General features: G+C 36.4%; 3 protein-coding genes across 7 annotated transcripts in view; 1 reads left to right on the top strand and 2 right to left on the bottom strand.

Annotated features, from left to right (window-relative positions):
* Positions 1-10,073, bottom strand: part of tmem201 (transmembrane protein 201) — an 18,335-nt gene extending 8,262 nt beyond the window's left edge. For all 3 annotated transcript variants that reach the window (XM_081387162.1, XM_081387164.1, XM_081387163.1), the window contains exons 1-6: positions 9,847-10,073; positions 8,436-8,556; positions 7,443-7,631; positions 6,988-7,167; positions 6,201-6,550; positions 2,586-2,789 (exon numbers count right to left, since the gene is read on the bottom strand). In XM_081387162.1, coding sequence (XP_081243288.1) covers positions 2,586-2,789; positions 6,201-6,550; positions 6,988-7,167; positions 7,443-7,631; positions 8,436-8,556; positions 9,847-9,956 — 1,154 coding nt within the window. In that variant the 5' untranslated portion in view covers positions 9,957-10,073. The remainder of the gene's footprint in view (positions 1-2,585; positions 2,790-6,200; positions 6,551-6,987; positions 7,168-7,442; positions 7,632-8,435; positions 8,557-9,846) is intronic.
* Positions 10,074-10,812: 739 nt separating this feature from the next.
* On the bottom strand, positions 10,813-20,539 carry slc25a33 (solute carrier family 25 member 33). The gene is made up of 7 exons (XM_081386904.1): positions 20,338-20,539; positions 16,717-16,890; positions 15,791-15,868; positions 14,570-14,670; positions 14,358-14,424; positions 13,547-13,827; positions 10,813-11,745 (listed from the first exon to the last, which is right to left on the bottom strand). Exons 1-7 carry the CDS (start codon positions 20,376-20,378, stop codon positions 11,543-11,545), a joined length of 945 nt encoding a protein of 314 aa, XP_081243030.1. The 5' UTR covers positions 20,379-20,539; the 3' UTR covers positions 10,813-11,542.
* Positions 20,540-23,118: 2,579 nt separating this feature from the next.
* Positions 23,119-25,278, top strand: aurkaip1 (aurora kinase A interacting protein 1). 3 transcript variants are annotated; one of them, XM_081386906.1, is made up of 5 exons: positions 23,142-23,235; positions 23,350-23,447; positions 23,663-23,758; positions 23,840-24,306; positions 24,484-25,278. In XM_081386906.1, the coding sequence occupies exons 3-5, from the start codon at positions 23,707-23,709 to the stop codon at positions 24,601-24,603; spliced, it is 639 nt and encodes a 212-aa protein (XP_081243032.1). In that variant the 5' UTR covers positions 23,142-23,235; positions 23,350-23,447; positions 23,663-23,706; the 3' UTR covers positions 24,604-25,278. The 3 variants fall into 3 exon arrangements, with proteins under 3 accessions (XP_081243031.1, XP_081243032.1, XP_081243033.1); XM_081386907.1 differs by having other exon boundaries at positions 23,350-23,442; XM_081386905.1 differs by lacking the exon at positions 23,350-23,447 and having other exon boundaries at positions 23,119-23,235.

A 25,278-nucleotide genomic window follows, 5' to 3' on the forward strand; every position in this document is an offset into this window, starting at 1 on the left:
TTTCACTTCGTAATAAGGTTAATTAATACAAGTATAAAATTGCAATACAACTCAATTATAATACAGCGATTGCTCCAACATGCTGCTTTAATCAAAGCACAATACTCCCAAACATTACAAAAAATCTGAGCTTAAGTGTCTGGACGCAAACAGTTTCACACGATTTAACAATGCAGTTTTTCCATTTCACATTATATCTTTGGGGTCTAGGTCAAAAATCACAAGAAACCACTAATCAGGTGTTGATGACATACCAGAAACCGCACAGCAATGCCAAAAACCTATTTCAGTTGGACGTTCCTCAAAATCAGACAATTAAGAGCCTGCGAACAATGAAGAATCAAAAAGTTCCAAACACACATCAGATTCAGTTTAGATTTGTAGTGGTCAGAGGCCACGACAGATTGAGAGTTACCTTAGTAAGAAACTGGATTTGACAGGATACCAATATAAAATTGGCCATATCCAATCTATCTCTGTCATCACTATGCGCCTTCTGATACAACATGCACAGATCTGTGATTTCACCTTGACAGGTCCTACCACAATAACTCCTCAGTGTTAAATTGAACTTATTTACACACATTTTAAATCACATGAAATTTTGGAGACAGGCTTCATACTACCGGACAATCTAAACTGTCAGGTAATAAAATAGGTAGTCAATGAAGGATTGAGTATACTCTCAAAAACACAACGTGCTGCTGTGCTAAATAAATGTTATACATGGTTTTGAGATACTTGTATCAATGCCAAGTCGAAATACACACTATTATTAGTATTTACCAACCATCAGCCTTTGGCAAGCAAAACTATGAGGATACAGCAAACTAAATATTCAAGAATACAGATGTCTACAGTCAAATATGCAAATAAGAAATGTGCCACAAACACATCACTTCATCATAAACGTTACCTAGTTAAAGGGATAGCTTGCCCCAAAAATGAAAATTCTGTCACCTTTTACTCACCCCTCAAGTTCCAAGTAAATGATGACAATTTTCATTTCTGGGTGAACTATCCCTTTAATGGAGCTTTGCATTGGCACATGTCACCTTTTGGTAACACAAAATGATAAATATTAAAGCTTGTCTTACAAGCATGTCGAGAACGATACAGTATGTTGGAAGTGGACAAGTACCACAAGATTTGTACGAGTTGATTCACGTCTAATGGAAATGAGCTCAAGGTACACTTGAAAACAGACTTGATTTAAATAACAGAAAAGTTGCGGACGGTAAATGTCTAAGTCACATTAGTAAGTATTCAATCACAGCAAAAACAAACTTCACAGTATATGCCACATGCATACAGTTTACTTGGGAAATACAGAGATGAAAATCTACAAAAAAACATTCAAACTATGGTCGTACTGTCACATGATGTCACACGTTTCTAGAATGCAGCAAAAATACAATACTTAGAGAAAATTACAAGAAAGTACAATCCCTATAAAGCTTTGTTTGTAAAAGTTTTGAAAGTGTGTCTCTTTTTGTTAGAGACACTCAAAAGTGATGGCTACGTTACTGAGTTTTAGTGTGGTTAGTGGTATTCAAACTAAATGGCATGTAATAAAATGTAGTGCGTTCTTTACATTTTACAGTATAGTGTAATAATGTTCACAATATAATAAACATAGTGCTATGCAAAGTATAAACTTATGCACAATAAACTAGTGCATAAAATTCTGTATTGATGTAATGAATACAAACTGGTGGTGGAGACAAGACTTTATGACTTGAAATTCAGGTTAATGTAGAATCTACGCAAAGAGAGGCTCAAGGCACAAATATTTGACATAGACTCTTCTCAAATGTGTCCTGCTGTAACCTAACATCAAAACTGAAAGCACTTGAGTTAAAGTATAACGTGTTTGTACGTTAGCAACTTAATTCTGCTAATATCGCATTTGTTATGAGATTGCAAATATGAGATTTGAGCAGTATTGGCATAATACAATATCTTTGTTTTAGTTTGATATAACTGACACAGCAAGGCATTTTAAGTTGTAGATGATGTAATGATGATTCATAAATTTTAAGCCACTTCCATGCTGCAGTTGATCAGGGGTTAGTACCCAGTATAGATGGGGTGGAAAAAATTCCCAATTCCCCAAGCACCATTTCAATTTCTTGGTGAATAATGCAATAACAGCATTATACACAGCAAGATGCATGAAAAAAAAAAAAAAACATTCACTCATAGAACTAGTCTGTATCATTTCCAGCTACCCGAAACCTTAGCTGTTATTTCAAACCAAATGCAAAATATCTGAATTATGATGTTCTGCCTTTGTCAGATTGGGGTCAAGTAATGCACTAGACTACAAAAAAGGCAATAAACTCATTTTCTAGTACTTTGAGCAAGGTCATCTACAGCAAGAATCAAAACACACAGACTAGATTTTCTTTTAAGGCCTATTTAGCAAGTGTCTCAAAGGATAAGAAGGTTTACACTGAGTGTATTAGTTTTTTTAGTATAAACTGAAGACAGTTGCAAGGACAATCTGAGATAAATCAAACACTTGTTTATATCTCCCAAAAGTGTCCCATAAAATAGCTTAGTGTCACTGCTCAGATTCTGACCTGTGACCTCTGGCTCTTCTTTGACTCGTGGATTTGTGTGTTGCCACAGCGGCAGCGAATCCCACCAGACAACACACAGAAGTGATGCCAAACTTGACAGTTTCCAACCAGTCAGGGATGTCCGTCTTGAGGTAACACTCGGCCAGGTAAAAACATATGACGAGGAGCCAAAGCACAGATGCCACAGCGTCGATCCTCCTCAACCTTTAAAAAAATAAAAATAATTATAATTATATGTATACGTGTGTGTATGTACTGCATATATATTAGGGCTGCACGATTTGGGGAAAATGTCATATTGCGATTATTGAGGTCAATATTGCGATTGCGATATAATTAAACAAATGGTTTCATGAGTCAACTTGCTTGGTTCTCAAGGAAAATGCACACACAGATTAGTGATAATGCTGAAATGTGTAGCCTATTTCTCAACTCAAACTAGCAACAACAACTAAACGATTGATAACACCTATATTGATCAATAAACCATTAATGTCTGGATAAAAATGACACATACAATTTTAAACTTTAATCATTGCCATCTAGCATTACAGTGATTCCGTCATTACAATTGAAAGCTATCAATGTAAAAAAAAACATTTATTAGGCTTCAAAAAATATAACAACTTTTACTTTAAGTGAACTTAAAACAATCCTCACATTAACCCATAAAAAAATAAACCCTCACATTTCATATTTACCTGTGCCCTTCCTGTCTAACAGGTAGGACATACATAAGTTTAATAAAGTTATCAAACAGTCTGTGCTGCATTAATTATAAATTATATATAGGCTAATCCTTATTAAAGTTACAAAAGTTCTTTAGTCAAGAACAGTGAGTGTTTTTCTCTGTTCCCTTTGTTCTTTGATTTTCAGAGATAATTAGTGGTTACTACTCTGTACTGTCCCTTTAAGACCAGCCGCTGCTGACAGAGACGCGGATCTCACACGCGCCTCATTCTGTCACGAGTCACAACTCTTTGCGTTCATCATAAGACTGCTCTTATGTTATGAAGATACTCGACAAAAAGACTTTTTGGCATAATTGTGTGTGTTATTGTTCGTTCAAGCGCGAAAGAGAACTGTATTCTGGCATGCTGTCTTGACTTGTGCGCACGCACGATGCTAGTGCAAGTCTTTATGTGAGTCAGGACATACACAGGCAGCATGCTCTATTTTTGGTCTTGTCGCGCATGAATGGTTTAAAAGCATTTGCATAAATAAGAGCGGGATCATGTAACACTAGCCAAAGGATGACAAAAATTAACAGATGGTGTGTTAATTGCGTTAACAGCGCTAAATTGTTTATTTCATATAAAATTGTAGCATTTTGCGCCATATTATCGTATATAATATAATATATATGTGACCCTGGATCACAAAACCAGTCTTATGTTGCACGGGTATATTTGTGGTAATAGCCAACAAAACATTGTATGGGTCAAAATTATTGATTTTTCTTTTATGCCAAAAATCATTATCAAATAAAAACATTTATTTTTGTGAATGGATGCAGCACTATCGCCAATAGAAATGGACAACTTTAAAGGCGATTTTCTCAATATTTTGATTTTTCTGTACCCTCAGATTCCAGATTTTCAAATAGTTGTATCTCGGCCAAATATTGCCTTATCCTAACAAACCATACACCAATGGAAAGATTATGTATTCAGCTTTCAGATGATGTATAAATCTCAATTTTAAAAAAAATTACACATAAGACTGGTTTTGTGGTCCAGGGTCACATATATTAGTGCTGCACGATTAATCATATCGCAATCGCGATGTCAATGCATATATATACACACACACAGTATTTAGCTAAGAATTGTAGGTAGCTAAAGTAATAAATTAGCCTGGCTCCGCCCTCCTGCGTACTTCCGCTCAATTTGATTTCCCTTCAGTACTACGTCTGGGATTGTGGTGTATTCTTTGGTTTTCTCCGGCCACATTTTTGGCGGTCCAATCAGCGAACAGAGGGAGCGGCTGAGAACTACGGTGGCCCAGTAGTGCACAACACAACGAAATGTAAAAAGCAAACATAAGTTCACAACACAACGAAATTAAGCCACAACACAACGGAAACAAGCCACAACACAACGGAAAATCCACAACACAACGAAATAAAGCCACAACACAACGGAAAATCTACAACACAACGAAATAAAGCCACAACACAACGGAAATGCTCCCGACCACTAGAGGGCTCTCGGAGCCCAGTAAAGTTAGTTTTCCAAGCCATTGTTCATTAGAGAGTCAGCAGTCTATAAAAATATATCAACACCACGATTAGTTTTAACAGTATGTAGCTAACCATTGTTTATCGACATTTATTAATTCAAAATCACCTACGTGCATTATAGCTGCATATTTATACTCTAGAATGCTTTGACGCGCTACCACGGCGCATTATCCCTGAGGGAACGTCTGCCAATTCCTCCAAGTTGTTAAAACGTATAATTTGTTTTAATTAAAATTACTTTTAACATTCAAAAACAGACATGTTCAAAATCCAAAGCTTGATTGTATTTGATAGTAGACTGACTTAATAAGACTTTTATAATGACTTAATAATGACTTTTTTCCAATACCCTTCATGTATTTACAGTAATTAACATTTTTTTTTTTTAGGAAATTTCTGTAAAAGTTTTTTTTTTCTTTTATCATGTTCCTAGTGACCAGACTGACTTATTATATGTGGAATTGTGCCAATTCCTTCCAATTTCACCAAATGGTTTTTATTTTTATTTATCAAATTATATTATAATAAATTATACGTTTTAACCACTTGGTGGAATTGCCAGACGTTCCCTGACGATCATGCGCTGTGGTAGCGCGTCCAAGCATTCTCGAGTATAAATCAAATACGCAGCTATAATTCATGTAGGTTATTTTGAAGTAATGTTGATATACACTGTTAAAACTTATCGTGGTATTTATATATTAAGACTGCTGACTCTATAGAACAATGACTTGGAAAACTAACTTTACTGGGCTCCGAGAGCCCTCAAGTGGTCGGGAGCATTTCCGTTGTGTTGTGGCTTTATTTCGTTGTGTTGTAGATTTTCCGTTGTGTTGTGGCTTATTTCCGTTGTGTTGTGGCTTTATTTCGTTGTGTTGTGGATTTTTCGTTGTGTTGTGGCTTGTTTCCGTTGTGTTGTGGCTTTATTTCGGTGTGTTGTGGATTTTCCGTTGTGTTGTGGCTTGTTTCCGTTGTGTTGTGGCTTTATTTCGTTGTGTTGTGAACTTATGTTTCCTTTTTACATTTCGTTGTGTTGTGCACTACTGGGCCACCGTAGAGAACGATGACGTTGAGGTCGTGCGCTAGTTTGAGTTGTAGGGTTACGTCACGACCAAAGGTTAGCGATTGGTTATTGCAGATCCAGTGACTCTGGGCAGATCCCATAGTTTTAAACTTCAACAGAATACCCGCCTTCAAGAAAGTTAACGCTTGTCAATGGAGAGCGGCCTGACTCTCTGTACAAATGAAATGTACCAAAGTCTGGTAGAACCAGGCTAGTCATAAATAACATTTAATAATACATTTTACATACATACATACATATATAAAATGTTTAATAAAAAAAAAAACATGTATATTTTTAATTGATTCACCTGACAGGTCCTGCCATTAAGACCCCTGTGATGCAAGTTAGGAGACCAATAGAGGCCACGGCCATCTGATGGTCACTTCCGGACTGCCAGATGAATCGAGCTTTCTCCATGGCCTCTTCCGGAAGAAGACCCACCAGATCGTCCCATATCTTTTTGACCTCATCAGTCTTGCTTTCACTGTCGTTTTGGAGAGCAGGTTTAGGCGGGGCGACTCCGCTTAAGGTCTGCGTGACAGAGGGGGCCACATCTCCAGATCCAGACAAAGCCACAGCTACAAGGAAGGCACAGGTGAGAAACGCAAGGATTCTGAGCAAGATCAACCAGGCCGGCGTGCTGAGGGAGTAAGTGTTCTGTACAAAAGAGAGAGAAAAAAAAACTTGATATGGGAATAGCACTTGGTACTTGCATGCCACGCCTGATTAAAGACGAAATGTGTATCAACAGTAGCCGTAACAAAAAAATAAGCTGGACACAAAAGAAGCAAGAGAGAACAGGTCTTTCCTTATCTCTGGCAATCACTTCCACACATTTATCTGTGTGAGAAAACACTAGAAACAGACTGATCATTAATCAAACTTGATACATGCTACAAATGCAAACCAGGTTTTACAGTTTTATCTAGGCAACATCTAAATTCAGCGCATTTTTCCATGTCAAGCTCCTGGCACCTAATCAAGCTCCTAGTATTCACTTCAGAGAGGTGTAAAAAAAAAGAAATCTTCCTGTATTTTTCATGTCAAGTCCTGTGGCTTGATTTGAAACCATGTAAATATATAGAGATCACCACCTTAATAAAGGCTTTATCAGCATCCCGACTGCGTCTGAGCTGGTGGTTGAAGAGCAGAGCCCGCAGCTGTCGGTTCTGGTGTTTGATGTAGTACTCCACTGCCGTCTGGCACGGCCGGCACAACTTGTAGGTCTGCTCGAGGTGGTGCTTATATACGTCGATCTCCTCATCATAGTTTTCCTGCCATTATGGTGGACATATGGCATTCAATTTTACAGGTTGCATGCATGTTACTTGTTTGAGCTGAAGCTTTTCACATTATAAAAACAGACTTTAAATACCACATGAAAACAATTGAAGATGCTTATTCCAGCTCAAACAAATATGACTTTAAAGTATACAAATTTTTAGATGAGATAAGAATATTAGATAAAAAGCTCATTTAATTAAGCAACGAGCTTTAACCCTTGGTTGTCTTGAAATGAAGAAATCAAACGAGTCAATAATAAACCTACATCATCCCTGGGGATGAACGAGGCCAGCTGCTTAATCTTCAGTGTCTGGTTGTTGTTACACTTCTTGCACAGAAGCATCTGGCAATTGACCCAGTGCAGAGACTTCGGTGACTCAGGGACACCGGCGGAAACACCATGGTTGAGATGTTCCATGTATTGAGCAGGAATGGGTTTGTTGTAGTCCCCGTTCTACAGATCAAAAAAGAAGCGCAAAACAAAGACTCACTTGCTTGAAACTAAGGATAGACACCATATTGAATTTTATGTGGATGAAAACAATGCTGAAAAAGACAGATTTAGACACAAAGTGTGTGTTTTGTCCGTTCAAGCCCAATAAGGCGCCGAAAAGAACTCAGTTCAGTTCTCGCGTGCCGTATGAGCCGCGGCTTTATGTGCAGCGGGTTTATGTGCACACGTTATAAATGTGTGTGCTCAGAAACCATCTCTCATATATTGGAATTAGTTTTGCTGCTTATTGCTCTTAAATGGATTAAAATCGCTTGTTTTTAAACTTCAAGGCTTATAAACACATTCAAAAGATAAGCTTTTGTTTACTGTGTTTACTGTGACTACTGGTATTTCACCCACCCCTATACTTTTATTTAGCAAGAATGCATTAAATTTTATAATGTGTCAAAAGATTTCTATTAAGTTCATTCTATTCTATTATTCAAATAAATGTAAATAAAACTTTCTTGTCATCAAATAATACTGGAATTTTTTTTATTACTTTCCACAAAAACATTAAGCAGCACAACTGGTTTTAACACTGATTGATGATAATAATAAGAAATGTTTCTTTGGAATCAAATCAGCAGATTTCTGGCGGATCATATGACGCTGAAAACTGGAGTAATGGCTGCTGACAACTTTTTGGCTTTTGACATCACAATAAATTAAATTTTAAAGTATCCTCAACAGTTATTAAATATATACATGTAATGCACATAAAAAATCATGTCTTTCATAAATCTCATAACATAATGCCAATACCTCCTGAAAGCCATTATACTGGTCGCAGCATGGACAATCCCAGCAGTTTCTGTTCCCATAGGGAACAATTGTGTTCTGATTGCAGAACCAACAATTCACTTGGACATGACTTGGCTTCTTCCTGTAAAATAAAAAAGGGTCATATTTAGAAGAACTGCTACAAGTTACTATGCCTTATTATAACGGAAAAAACTAATTCCATTAACATGACCTGACAGACCACAAGTGGTTCTTCCACTACTGTCTGTTCTGCAGAGAGCGGGGGTAAAAACTCTAACTGCAAAGGCAAGTAAATATATAACGCTTAAAATAAATGAGAAGAGAAAATGCTTCCATATATTTTTATTTGCTGACATTAAAAGCTGTGTATCCAATCAAACTACAGTATTTTAGAGTGCATTCATCTAATGAATCTCACTTCTCCTGAGATTTATACATTTAAAAAAATAATGTCAATTGTATCATTCAGCTTATGTCCTGTTGATAGTAGTCCAGCAGTCCAGTGTTTTTGTTTGCATCCATTTTCATGGAGACAGTAAAACCTGAACTTTGAATCTAACGCAAAACTGGGATTTTTCTTTCTTTTTCAAACAGCACAATCAGTGCAGGACCTGAGACTGCATGATGACTATTGTTTGATTAATTTTAATTGATGATTCATTGACTCATTTTAGAGCTGATAAGGGCCTGACAAACTCAGCCTGTGATGATAACATCATCAACATCAAGTCAAGTAATGTAATGGCATATTTTTGAATGAAATGGCAGAAATTTGAATGAATAAGAATTCAGGGAAGCTTTACATATCTTACTACTCCATAGATAATTAAAAGGTGTAAATTAATACCTTGGTATAGTCTAAAATGTGATTCATTCAATGAAAATCAGAGCAGAGCATTTGTGTAGGCTATTACAAACAAAAGCTCATTACAGTTGGGATTTGCTTCATCGTTTCTGACAGTTTGATAGCAATGAGTCTTTTCTAAGTTGCTCTAACCATTGTAATTATTTTTCCGCCAAAATAACAATAACTTGGTACTAACCAACAGTGCAATCAGAAAATGAATTTAAATGAAACTTCATAAAGGGGCTAGAACATTAATTTATCGTTATTTTACAGAGGTAACAATAACCGTAGTACTTATGACATTTGTGGTGGAAACTATTAATATGTCGGTGAATTTTTTTGGTCTGTTTGAGCACGATAACGAAATCTCAAACGCTAGTTTGTATAGCGCGCGCCACTCTATGGCTGCGCGCGAGCACACGCTTTTTGCAAATACTGCTGCTGTGCATGTTAATTGTAGTGAATCGTTAAAAGCAATCGATAAAGTGCACTGTAGTTCATAGCTCTTGCTAACTTATGTGTTAAATGAGGCCCAGCGACATGTTATGGGGAGGGTTACAATACCTGGTTGCAATTCTATAGATCAGCGCTCCTCCTGCAGCAATCGCCGTCGCTCCGACACCACCAACTACAAATGGCGGGTATTGTAGTAATATTTGGTTAAAGGCCTCCATTGCAAAACGGGATATTAATAGTAGTGTTATTCAGGAGAAACCACACGCTGGAGTAGGTCATGCGGCAACAGAAGCGCGAATCAATCTACAACATGGTCATATCCAGGTCATGAATGCGTGTCAAAATAAAGGTTGGACTTTGTGAAAACATTCTAAACAAAATAATAAAAATAATGTAAAACTTAGTTATTTTAATATATAATTAAAATCTAAAATTATAATATTGAACTATAACTATTTTTTTTACTATTTCACATTGTTTATAACTTAAAAAAAATGAGTATGCTTTTAAATATGCAGCATTTTTCATTAACATTAAGCCATTAGCTTTATCTATATTCGACCCGTTTCCTTCTTTGGAGTTTGTAATTGCTGCTTTATGCGGTGCATAAAATGGACCAGTCGTTTTGCCTTTTCAATAAAGTGAATTTAAGCAGAAATATGGTATAAAACTGCCCTCTTGAGGCAACGTATGTAAAAGCCATTTATAAGCTTTACAGAGACATTACAAACATATTAAAAACTTTTGAACAGTGTATTCTCATTTTTCAGTCACCTTAAAGTTTTGTCAAAATTTTAGTCGTATCAGTAATCATAAGTTCAGTCGTATTTAACAAATGATTACATGCTTAAAAGCACGAATGTTGACATGACTTTCTCTTCCAAATTACAAATGATTCATAAGCGCCTCTCACTTTGTGTACAGCATTGTGGCACAAGAGATAAGACACCTACTACGAGTAGGCTCAAAGATCATGTGCTTGTTTTGTAACCTCGTGTTGCTTCAAGTTAACAGCCGGGATTGACTTTTTGTCATTTTCAAATTCTTGCTAACACTCATAAACTCATCCCAACAGACTTTAAGAAGGTGCATTTATTTATGTGACTCATTTCAACTATGCATTTCCAACAAAAACAAAAAAATAAAACAATTTAATAATCTCATAATTTAATTAAACCAACAGTAGTAGCATATGCATCAAGGCCCTCCTTCTCTGTAAAAGTTGAACAACCTATCTTACAGTAAACAGATTAAACATTTCTAGCAAATAGGTGAATGGAATTAATTGGTCAAACTCCAGAATGCTACCAGGTGTCACGAAGCAGGAAAGCATTACAAAAATATTGCAACGTGAGCATGTCGGCTCTTAAAACGTTATTCTATGCCCTCATTTGAGTATCATTTCCATTCCTTCCAAAAACATAAAAACCGGATCCACCAATGAGTAACTCCAAAACCCTTGGACATGTACCATATCCTAGATCCAAAGAATTCAATGGACTGCAACAAAACACTGCTACTTATAATAAGAATAATTTAGTTAACTTAAAGCACTATTTGTATATTCAGATGACCTTTTCTGTACACTGATACAGTATACACAAAGAGCTATGCAATATGCGCCACTTACATAACACACAAACAAGCAAAACAGTTCCGATAACAAGCATTCAACTTAAAGATAAAAAAAGTTGTTTAAAGTCTTTGGGTAATTCAAAAGAAAATCCCCATTCACGATGGATTCTATTCTGTTCACGTTAGCTGCAGGTCAAAAGTATTTTTTGTGTGCTTGTTGTGTGCAGGTTCATTTGGAGGGTTCACCCAGCAGATGGACAATGAGCTCATATGTGGACAGCACTATGGCTGTGTTGGGGATCTGTCTGATAAGCTGTGGAATGAGTCCTCTGTAAAAAGCAGCGTAGCCCTCTTCCACCGCCACAAGGCGCGCCGTCTGAAAGAAGTACTTGTATTTGCTTCCCTCTTCTCGGAGTCTCGTCCGAATGACCTCTGGAAGAAACACAAGGAAAGGATGGTCATTAAAAGTGCGAAGGATTGGTAAAAGTTTTAGCAAATTCTTTTAATTACGGCAATGAGAAATCAGTTTTCCTGAAAATGTTATTATATATATATATATATATATATATATATATATATATATATATATATATATATATATATATATATACACACACACACACACACACACACACACACACACACACACACACACACACACACACACACACACACACACACACACACACACACACACACACACACACACACACACACACACACACACACACACACACACACACACACACACACACATATAATATAATATCCTTATAAGGATTTCTATAAATGTTTTTTTTAAATATAAAAAGGAAGTCTCTTGTGCTCACCAAGACTGCATTTATTTGATCAAAAATACATCAATTTTAAATTGTATACTGTGTATATATATGCATACAATATATGTATTGTAAAGTTTTATTCACTCCTGTGATTGCAAAGCTGTATTTTCAGCATCAATACTAGAGTCTTCAATATCACAGTTGTGCTGCTTAATATTTTTGTGGAAACTGTGGTGCTACACACACTCACACTCACACTCACACTCACACTCACACTCACACTCACACTCACACTCACACTCACACTCACACTCACACTCACACACACACACACACACACACACACACACACTCACACTCACACACACACTCACACACACACTCACACACACACTCACACACACACTCACACACACACTCACACACACACTCACACACTCACACACACACACACACACACACACACACACACACACACACACGAGATAATGTTTTAAATGAAAAAGTTCAGAGAAATGTGAAATTATGGTAAAGCTGAAGTGATACTTTGAAATATCAAACTAAAACCGCCAGTAGGTGGTGGCAAGTCACTGTTTTAATGAGTGAGTCAAGTCATTCATTCATTCAGTAACAAAGCAAGTGGCTGTATTTATGAATGGGTCATTGAATCATTAACTCTGCTGATTCCTTCAAGGCTTCAGATTCATTCCCTAACAAAACACTGCAGTGTGTTGCTTGGTTTGCTTTCATTGGAACTATTATTTTGTTGCAAAATATTAACATTCGTAGCAAACAATATTGACAATAAAGTGTATAAAATGTACGTCACTTAATATTACCTTTTTATGTTCTTGAACTGTTTTTTGAACATATAAAATCAATGTCATTTGCAATCTTGTGGCTATTCAGGAAAAATGCATTATTGCTCGTTTAATATATTATTAACATTAAAAACGAACTCACACAGTGTATGTTTTTGTATCAAAGAGCATTTGAGTCTTAAATCGATCTCTATGCACAGTTTGTGTTGTTGTGTTGTTTAGTGTAAGTGCTAAAACCCCACTTTTACAATAGTACATTGTTGAGAACGGCAGTAATGTAGAACGATTTGCTATACTTTGCACGCAACCCATCATATGCACACTGCTTGTGTGGATGCAGTCAGTTTTGAGCACAAAAGATGAGGTAATTTGATTGATTGTCAGGTATTTGACCTTTTACGACACCACCATTTTCCTGTTTTTACACAGTAAGAAATACATGCTCGGTTTTAATGTTATTTTAAGGTGGGGTAGAATTAAATGAAGGGGAAAAACTCAGCATTTGGTTCGCGTACCCCGTCAACTCGCACACTTGTTTAGTGGTTGTTTAGTTTGGGAACCACTGCTACTGAGGAAGCAATCTATGTATATATTTAGACATAGACTGGCTGATAGATAATAACAACCTACCATGTGGATAAGCTATGCAGGAGGCACAACCCTTGGCAAATGCAGCAGCAAACATCAGGCCCAGGAAATCTGAAGCCCCTTTTTCTGTGTCCGTGGCAGGAGTGGTGAATCGACTCTGCGCTAGGTACTTCTTTAACGTCTCATAAATGAGGAAGCAGATCATTGTCTCCGAGATGCCGGCGTACGACGCCGTCAGGCCCCGGTAAAAACCTCGTATGCCCTCTGTCTTGTACACATACCGTGCACATTGTAATGCGTTCATTTTCTTCTCTCCACGTGCCCTGGAGGACAAAGAGACAGACGGTCAGGTGATCAGGAAGAAATGGATTCTAGAATTTAACATGATTAACTCTAAGGTAACAGTTCTGATTTTAAAACTTTGATCCAGCATGAATACTTGTAACTTTTCTTTGCATTGCATAATGTGGTTTGCGTGTAGGGTGGAAGGGAGAATTAAATGGCAGACTATTTTCAGTGCACCACCTGATATAATTCTCCCATCTGACCCTAGCAGCCGACGGCCGGCACTCTTTATAGCACAGATATAGAACATGCCTGCTAAGCCTCGACTGGTGCGTCAAGGTGGATATTTGTACTGTAGCAGATTGGATCACATGCTTATCATCAAGACTGTGCTAATGGGTTGTACATCCCATCCTAAAAACTCATTATCCTCACAGTATCTGGGGATGCATTACATCTCACACGCAAATGGGCCACAACTCAAGGATCTAATACAGATAATGTGTCATGCCATCATGCAAGTTCCCTGTGGAGAGTAAAGAAGGGTGAAACTACAGCATTAACATACTTCCTCTCAAGCTGCATTCTTGTTTTGACCATCCAGATGGGATTCATCAGGGAGTTTGTGATGAACGCTGAAAGGAAAACAAAGCAATTAGGGATCCAAACATTAACTTTTCTTTGTAAGCATCAAACGGTTGCATAAATTTCCCTCTCAAGTTCTGGGAAACGCTATGGGCAATATTACATTAATGTTCCTTAAAAACCTTAAGGCCTCACCTGCAAAGCCTGCTGAGGACATGTGGACGACTCCACTGTTCGGCACAAAGATGCCATTGAAAGTCTCTTTTGACTTCGAATAAGCAGCAAAATAGATGGCCCTGAGGAAGAACAGAAATAGTACATCAGTACTTTATACTGTTGAACTCAACGCCCCCTGCTTCCTCTCGCCATGCATGACACTGCAAAGTTCCTTTTAATATGAAGGAGGGAAATTCGCACTGAAAGGCTGCCAATGTTTTATCTAGCCAAACAGCTTGCAGTGAGAGTTCCTGAAAGTGCAGTCCATTCTCTTTGCTGAATGTCTGGAACAGACTGCACAAAGAGCTGAATAAGCACCCAGACCTACTGCCATGATGACCGTGGGACACGATGACATAACAATAACAGCAGTATGCAAGCGTGAAAAAACTATTTCTAACCTGCTTAGAAGTAATAGTGATTTGAATCTAATTAAGTGGGCTAGAATAGGAAAAGTATGGCTATTGTTCCTGAGAAAAATTCTCAATAATAATAAATTATAATTATTATTAATACTACTCCTGTGAATTTTGTCACTTTATCTTATCTTAACACAACCTTTTCCTAATTCAAAGTGAAAGCTACAAGGTAAGGTATGGTTATTGTTATGGAGAAATTCTTATACCATTATATTTTAAATAAAAAGTTATTATTATTATTATTATTATAAAGTTCTTAACACCAACTTTTCCTAATTCAAAATTAAAATGGAAAAAGCAAAGGTACTGTTATGAAGAAAAATATTTTTATAATAAAAAATAGAAATTCTCAGAATACTAATAATATAATTTAAGAAATTAGTCACTTTTTAAACTATCTTCAGAATAAAACAACAAGGATTTAATTACTTCTTTTCCTTGTTCAAAAATATCTGTTTTTGTAAAAAAAAATTAAACATTTTTTTTTCTACTATATAGTATCCAACCAAAAGTCTACACTTGGTCATAAACTGTATCGTTATTAGTTTATGACTTGTCAATATTCATGTCACCAAACCATTGCGGCAAACACAGTACTGACATTTCACATATTCATTTTACTACTGGACAGTCTCGTACCAGGAAACAGAAGACTTTATATTTAAATGACCTCTGAGGCTGACTGGGAAAGAAATCCACTCTACAGGTTAGCTTTGATTAAATTTAACCATGACACTAAATTCTTAATCTTGATTTTCACAAAACTGAATTGAACCATTACCTTGAGGGTGCAACACCAACCAGATTTGGACCCAATCCTCTGAAGAGAGATCTTGGTCCCTCTTTCTCTAGAATTGACCTGATGAGTGTAGAGAGATTAAATGTAGACAAATAACAACGCTCATTTGTATTATTATTATTCCAGTCAGATTACACAAGATCAGTTTACAGTCCAGTTACACAGCTTGTTTTGAACACTGCTGCAAAACTAGTGACACCTTTTTTTCCATATTAATTTCCTTTATGATACACCCATATGACACCAAACCCTCCTTAGCAGCTAAATACTGAATGTAGACAGTAGCGAATCAAATTTATTGCTAAATCGCTTTCCCAAAGTGCTGTTTCTCATCACAGGTTGATAATACATCACTTCCTACAAGGAAAAACATTCATTGTACATTTACTTAATCACTTGACTGAAAACAATGAAGAATGATTCACAAGGCAAATGCTTCCTCGTGAAGAATAAAAGGACAGACATGGTGTCATTTTTCCCAAGGTAGATATTGAACCTGTTCAAGGAAATTGAAATGTCACTGCATATTGGAGTCACGTAGACCCATACATTCCTCAGAGACACTTAGTCAGGGACATGTTTGCGTGTAGTAATTCGAGCACAGCAAGAAGGCATCATGTGACAGTGCTGGTTCCTGAGAGCCATGCTTTGCCTGACTACCCAAAATAGACATTCACTTATGAGCTCTTCTGCCTTTACATAAGGCCGTCAGCAACTGGCAGTTAAACACCCCCTCATCATCATCAACAGTAGCATCTAACAGCAGGATAAGAGTTGCTTTAATCTGCTTTCATGTAGAAGATCAAATCCAGTGCTAAATGCACCCCACAGAGGATCCGGATCTACTCTCAGGCACATTCATGTTCGGGTGGATGACGACGTCATATTGTTTGTACTTTCTTGCTTACCGTAACACCTGTAGCAAGCCTGGGGTGACAGGTCCCGGTCTAATGACACCAGCACCGTTGAATGTGCCTAAATGGACCTGGAAAACAGGTCTGAGGGTGAGGCCAGATGACTGTAGTCTGGTTTTTAACACCTCCAGGGGACAGGTCATGATGGCACCTACAGTTCCACCACATCTGTAAATAAAGCAAAACAACTGTGACTGCTGGTTCTATATAAAAGTAAGATTTTTTTTCTTCACTTATAATAATACAAAAGATTTCTATTTCAAATACATTTTCTTTTGAACTTTCTACTCATCAAGGAATCTTCGCAGAGAAATCTTCAAAGAAAAATCATGGTTTCCACAAAATTATGCAGCACAATTGTTCTTAATATAGATGAGAAGAAAAGTTTTCTTGATCACCAAATCAGCATATTAGAATGATTTCTGAAGGATCATGTGACACTGAAGACTGGAGTAATGATGCTTTGAAATCACAGGGAAAAAGTACATTTTAAAATATATTCAAAGAGAAAACTTCTTTAAATAGTCATTTTTAATTCTTTAATTTTGATTAAATGCAGACGTAGTGAGCATAAGAGACTACTTTCAAAAACATTTAAAAAAATTGTACCCACTCCAACCTTTTGAACGGTACTGTATATTTATTTAGATTGTACATCTATAATATATAATAAAAAATGTTTAAATAATGTAAGTTCAAAAGAATTTGGGAAAATAAAAATTGGGTTGGGTTGTGGACCAAAAAAGGTTGAGGGCCTCCAGATTAGATACAGAGACTAAATCAACTTGTTATGTGTTATAAAACCTGCAGTTACACTTGCTGTTTGAGGCAACAAATCCAGTTCAAACTAAACTTTAGACGCAAATATGTGTGTGCGCGTCAGCAACACTTGCGGACAACCTTTCGGGCTGTTGTAAGAGTCAAGAGTATAAAAATGAGGTCAAGGAAAACAAACTGAACTTAATCAAAATGACACGATGTGACGCATGTGACATTGATCGTGATTCACATTACAAAGTTAAACAAATGGAGCTCTGCACTGTGATCAGGGTTCCTACAGGTACTGTAAAAGGAAACTCCAGGACTTTAAAGGACTTTAAGCACTACTTTTTTTGGTTTTCAAGGACTACAATCAGAGATTTCACAAATCAAACAATATCTTTATTACCTTTAGATAAAAAAAAAGGTAACTAAATAAACCAATAAAACAAAATGGTACAAATAAAGTGAAGCACATGCAATGATTTTGGTAACTTTAATCATTAAAAAGGATACTAAAGACAAAGATATCCATTTCCTTATTCAAACAGATTTTTTTTCTTCTCATGAATATATGATTGACCTGAAGAATGAAAGCTGTATCATGGATATTGGATATTTATAGGAGAAATATCACGTTCATAGCCATTCGAAATGGCTCTATATCTATATCAGAATGGCTACAGCATAAATTTTTTTCGTGAAAAGATTGTTCTATCAATAAAATTAAACACTAATTTCACATATATTGTTTTTCAATAATTCAACCACTTTTCAAGTACCTTTTTATAAATATGTCTGTTTTCAATGGTTTTCTAGGACTTCAATTTCAAATTCAAGTACTTCAAGCACATTGTATGAACCATGTTATATAACCATGATATATATTACCCTGGCTCTAAAACAAAGCAAACTCAGATGAGCCTGACTGACCATGTAAACAAATGAGAAATGAAAGAAGCAGCCAACCAGTAAAGCAGGGAAAAAATCCAGTCCAACCTGCAAGGCCATTTCAAAAACAAAAAAATGTGCACAGCAATTGTACTTAATAACCTGGGGCCGGATTCACGAAACATTCTGAAGAATAAAATTCTTCTTTACTAAAAATTACTTCTTATTTTCTAACTTAAGAAAAAAAAAAGATACGAATACTTTGTATTCCCAAAAAATTTCTTAACTTAAGAAGATTTTTGTGAATCCAGCCCCTAATGTGTAGCTTGTTTATTTCAAGTGAGACTCAAGGCAAATCAATTTACATCACATATCATGTTTCAGAGAAGTCACAACATGTTGACACAGGTCACGGGATGTGCAGGAGAAGTACAGGGCATGTGAAGAGCACAATGCCTCTGACCTCAGGACAGAAAGTAAGGGACAGATTAACCACAAATCTGTCTGAGAAGCACATTCAGTGACAAGGGCAGACGTCCTCAACAAAAGCGTTAAGCCCAGCATTGATGCAAGTCTCCTCTGCACAGCTTGCCTTCTCGTAAAGTGATCCAGCTCGCAGAACACCAAGGGGAATGTTTTTATACCAGACCGTTTTGAAGCAGACAAACAAAGCTTGGGGCATGATTACATAATGCTCGTAACATGTTTGAATAAAACAAACACACAGATGTCTGTGCCCTTCAAAACAAGTCCACTGAATTAATGTGTAATTGAGCTCAATTTGGTTAAATCTTTAACTGGCACTTAAATTATTAACTTATTCTAAAGTTAGGCTAAATAACAGAGATTATAAGTGGCTTCATATACGTGGTTTGTTCAATGATATAGTCTACAACTAGCTTTTTTATTTAAAAAAAATATATTATATTGTAAAGCGTTTCCCTGCAGCTGTGGTTCTGCAGCTGGATACTTTTGGAGATCCAGCAAACACGAGCACTTCAATTGTCCTTTTAAATAGCTGTCACACGTTCACCTACATTCATGGCTCTAATATACATACATGCTTGACATGGGTATGAATCTCTCTGTCCTTGAAAGAGCCAAGCACTTCCACAGCCACATTTTACCAAGAGCAAGTGACATTGAACAGCCTGCGCAAATGCAACGCATTTAAATGCGCACAAAACAGACGATTCTCACACGTTCTCATGCTATTGAGAAAGTGTGACACATTCACAAGGACAAAATAACAATAAATCATTATCAGTCGTACAGGAGTAGTAGATGAGTACTGATATTCAATACGGGTTGGTTGTAGGACGAAAATAATAGCGGAATGACCTTCACCTTGGATGTTTTCATGTAACGTTAAAGTAAGGCGCTTCTATTTGATTATTCAAAGGTTGCTAAAGCAAAATAGCTCTGCAATAACGATCATTTGATTCTTTATTTCCTAAATCTACACTCCACGGGCACATGTAAGTTACATATTTCACATTTTAATAGCAGCACATTAAGAGCTCGCGAGAGATGTTCTCGTCTCGTGTATAATGACACAATTACGTAACGCATCACTGTGTCTTTGACAGCCTAGACCGAAATAAAGTTTTAACCCCATTCAGGCATCATTTTACAACAGTTATCACAATTAATAGTATATATTATATTGATGTGACTTGAGCACTAAACCTGCTCGCGTATTTAAATATAATATAAAACACGTCGGTCGCGTGACTGGATGCTGCTCTGGCTAGTTTCAGCGCTAGCTAAAAGCTAACAAGAGCTGTCTTCATTTAAACTCGTCAAAGGAGATATTAATAACAGACACACGGTCTTTCTCTTTTGATATGAGTGTGACATTCAGTAAAAAACACTGCAGTCCGCTTAAAATTGCTTTCGACCTTCCAGCAACCGTCATCCTCGTTTTCATATGGATTAAAAAAAAGTAATTTATGTTACACTCACCCCCCTGCGAAGAGATGTAACAACGTATCTTTCTGCGCCATTTCAAAGAGCCATTACACCTCACAAAACGTTAGACTTTAAATAAAAACAAAATAAATGTAGTCACTTGGGCCAACGGCCTGATGATGCTCCGCCACCGGCTTTTCTAGCTTTAAACCCGGATAACGACGAACATGAGAAGTACCCTGAACACGTCATAGGGGCTGGACGGGGGTGTCGTCCATGACGTCACACAATCGGCCCATCCACAAACAAAACTGTAAAAAAACAAAACAAAAAAACCTGTAACATTAACCTGTGATACAATATATATAAACGTTTAAACGGGAAAATTCACACAGTCAATAATTTTATTTATTAAATATATTTTTTTTTTAGTTTTTTAGTATTTGCATTTAAAACATATTGTGGATATAATTGCACTTTGTCATTCTATTATATTTTATTGTATTATATTCTAAAGGTTGTGGCTGTTATCAGTGTTTTTTTTTTAAAAATACCTAGAGAGGTGACATTACAATATTTAGGCTATATAATAACCACCTGGGTGTCAACGAGCCATATAAGTTGTAAACTTTTGAAATAATGTCTGTTTGGCTATTTAAAATTTCAGCGAATTATTGACAGCTGAATGCAGCACATGAAGTTATTTAGTTACATAAAATAGAAGTAATAATCAGCTAACCTTCAGTTCTTCAAAATGAAGAAATATTACATAATAAGAAAACACATGCTTGCTGATCAGCCACTGAAAAATCAGAAAAGGAATCAGCATAAATATGTGATGGAATATGTTATGTAAAACACCAGATGCCTAAATAGACAAGCTAAAATGGTGGAGACTCCTGCAAAATATTTAGTTAATTTCGGAGCGAATGTGATACCATGTCCAGTACTCTGGCATGTAAAAAACTAGTTGGACAGACAACCTGTTTCGAGTAGAGCAGCCTATGAGAAGAGGGGGTGTGTGAGGGGAGGGAGGTACAATTCTAACCACTCACCTTTTAACTATGCACTGATAAGTGGGTCTTGAGGGTTGTTGACACTGGCATGTTTGTTAATTATGCTGTCTTGGCAAAAAAAAAGAAGAAGAAAAAAAGCACTCTCACACACACACACACGCACACACGCGCACACGCACACACGCACACACACACACACACACACACACACACACACACACACACACACACACACACACACACACACACATACAACTTAAAGACTATCATCATCGTATTGAAGATACCCACTGGTTAATAATAAACCCCCTATAGAAAAAGCTTAAGTTCTCTATTGTTTTCATGTTAAGGGTTGACAGTAAATATTTATTGCAGAATCATGTAGACATCCTGTGGGACTAGTTATTCTAGACATTTATTTACCCTTACAGATAGCGAAACTATCACCATCACTTCTGCACTTTTTTATCTTAATCTGTTGATCTGTTTATTTAATTTAAATGTCTTTCTATCTTTCAATTCTTATTTTAATGAGGGACATTTACTGCACTAAATTTAAACTCCTAAATATAAGACTTATGAAAACAATAAGATTATTATAAGTTAATTATAGTTATTTTACAGTTATGACAGTTCTGTGGGGGTTTCTGGTCACATGCCTTTTTTTGGCCACACAAATTTTAATGACAGGCTGTCTTGGCAAGACATAACATGGCTTGTTATGGCTTAAGATATTCACATATGAGACAGCATGGATCTAATATTAGCTAAGTTGTTTATCTCTCCAGGGGAATATAAAATATAAATTGACTCAGATATCCTGGTCTTTGATTCTGTTCCAAATTCCTGCAGATTGAGTGAGTTCAGACAGTTCACGACCTTCATGTTCAGAGTTCTACATTTTGGATCAACCAAAGACAGGGCATGCAACAGACCATTGGTATTGCATAAGCAGGGAATGTGATATGGTGCCACCAGCTTAATTTACACAGGATATGAGTTTCATGTTTAAGCCTATATAAAACAAGTGGTAATATTTATTCAAGAAACATCCATTAAGGATGTTGTTTGATGATTGATATGTTCAATATATGAAAATATATTTTAATAAATATTGTATTGCATTGTGATTGTATTGCATTGTATAGACATATACAATATACAGACATATACAATATATATATATATATATATATATATATATATATATATATATATATATATATATATATATATATATATATATATTGCATTATAGTGTGAATAAATATACCCCCCCCCCCCATACATTTAAAATGAGGAAAAATAGCTTAATTCTTTTTTTTTAAATCTCAATTAACCAAATGTTCTTTTCACAAACAAACGAAAAGATGACATGTTTGACATTGAATCAGTAACTACAACAGCACAGTCTCAATAACTAAAGATACAAGTCCTCTTAGACATGCACGAAATAACAGAAAAAAATAACATATAGACCAAAGACAAAACAAAGGAAAACCTGCACAGTTTTTATGATCAACTCTACGCTTTCAGATGGTTGGGAAACCACGCCATCCTAGGAGAAACAAGTAAAATAGCAAGATGTCAAAATGCTACATTTATTTAGAAATGGTTTTATAAAAACAAATCTAATTTCTATTATTGTTGTTGTTTGTTTTGTTTTTACTGATATTTGGGATATTGGGATATTTCATTCGTTTTTATCCACGCTACGCAACGACAACGATAAATGTCCGTTTATATTTTACCATGTTTTGATGTGATGTAGTTTAATCTTAGCAAAACACTGATAATACACTTCAGTCTTAAATGAAATAGCTGATTTGACTCTAGGTCGGAACCATTTGGAGGTTACATTTGTTGCAGGGGGAACCACAATAATTAAATGGACCGGAAGTAGATAGAGTCACATTGAACATTTTGAACTGGCGAGGTATGTAATCCGATGGGATTTTTCTTTTAAACGATCTTAAGAGTTGCCTTCTTGTTTACAGATGTATTAGTATCTTTATACTTATTTGGTTTTTGTTGCTTACATTTTTTTCAGCGATACTAACAGTTATCGTTTTAAGCTATGAAGCCAGCTAACAGTTGCTACTGGTTTGAATGAAAGACCTTCCTCTACTGTGAACTGCATAGTGTTAAGTAGAGTGCAGTATATTCTCAGTAAAAAAATGCTTTGTTAAAAAAAAAAAAAAAAAAAAAAAAAAAAACGTTTTTAAAGATTTAATGTGACCTTTATATAGCAAAGAAAATGTCACATTCTGTAAAAATCAACCCTTGGGACATAAAAGTGCCTGTGGTGGTTGAAGAAACACTCATTTTGAAGCTACACAACTGTGTATTTTGTATATTTTCAGTCCACGATGCTCTTGAGGGTGCAACAGCCATAGGACTATAAACCATGTTTCTTCCAAGGGTGGTTTCACGGCTGAACCTGCTTTCCCAAGTGTCTGGTAAGCTCATTAGGTTTTGTACCATTAACACTTTTTTTTTTTAAAGATGATTGCTGTACAATGTCCTATACTTTTTTTCAGGTTCATTGCAGAACCAGAGCCAGGTCTTATGCAGTGCTGTTCAACGCTGTCGTTCTACCCGTTTCAGAACGCTTCACTATACAAATAGATGCTTCACTTCAGCTGCTGACAACAAACTTCCACCCAAACTCTGGACACCTCTTGAGCCAGAGTTAGAGGAGGTTCTTGTGCCCCGTAAACTTTCAGTTTCACCCTTGGAAAGCTGGCTTTCTCTGCGCTACTCTCTCCCCTCATTGCTGGAGGCTTCTCCGCCTCTGCAAGAATGTGAGATTGTGGGGAAATCCATGGTGCTGCCTCCGTGTGTGCTGCCATTACTGGAGGATGGGGAAAGCTCAACACCACTGAACTGCAAGAATGTGCTGGAGATCCGAAGAAGGAAGATGAACAGGCACAAATACAAGAAGCTGCTAAAACGGACCAAGTTCCTTAGGAGGAGGGTGAGAGATGTCAGGAGGAAGAAAAAACAGGTCAGTTATGTTACACATCTAGCTAGCAAAAAAATAAATATTGATATATACACACACAGTATATAGCGTAATTAGTTTATAATTATATAGTTAACGTCTGTAACATATTAGAGTTGTCATTTTACATTAACAAGTGCTTTAATTATAAATGCATACCATAACATTTTTTTTTTACAGGCTAAGTTTGAGAGAGATCTTTCCCGAATCGTTAGGCGAGCTGGACTGAAGAAAGCTCCAGATGAATGGACAGCACCCAAAGTCTATGTCAGACCGAGTCAGTCTAAAAGAAATGTGTAATTAACAACTGTCATTTTAAATATTTGTGACTTTTTTCATACTATTCAGACTATCAATACTGCATCGGGAGCGAAACAGTGACTTGAAATTCACACACTCGTCATGCATATGTACTTATTACTGCAATAAAAAGGCCTCACCTCTCTGTGTTGTGCATTGTGTAAGAGCTCATATCCCCTTTTGTGAATGACTCAAATAGAACCCATATCCGTTTTCTGAGCTGTGGTTTTTGTTTGTTTGAATGTTTATTGTAGAATCTACAGTACTGTGAAAAAGTCTTAGGCATGTTAATATCACCCCCCCCCCCCAACAAAAAAAAGTTTTTAAGTCAGTTATTTATATCTTTTGCTGTAGTGTGTCAGTAGCAAATGTCAGTTTACATTTCCAAACATTCTTTTTGCCATTAATTGTAATAATCCAGTGAGATTTGTGTATGCAAAAGGAATCTGACAACAACCAGGATGATCTAATCTCACCATCATCGAGTCCATCTGTGATTACATGAAGAAACAGAAAAAACTGAGACAAACTAAATCCGGAAGAACTGCAGGAACATCTCCAAGATGCATGAAGAAACCTTCCTGCAAAGCTACAGTACTGTGAAAAGTACTGGCACTTGTGTTAAAATGCTGTAAAGTGAGAATGCTTTCAAAAATAAAATCACAAATTGAATTT

This window comes from Scardinius erythrophthalmus, assembly GCF_964197995.2.
Source record: "Scardinius erythrophthalmus genome assembly, chromosome: 15".
Lineage (NCBI taxonomy): Eukaryota > Metazoa > Chordata > Actinopteri > Cypriniformes > Leuciscidae > Scardinius > Scardinius erythrophthalmus.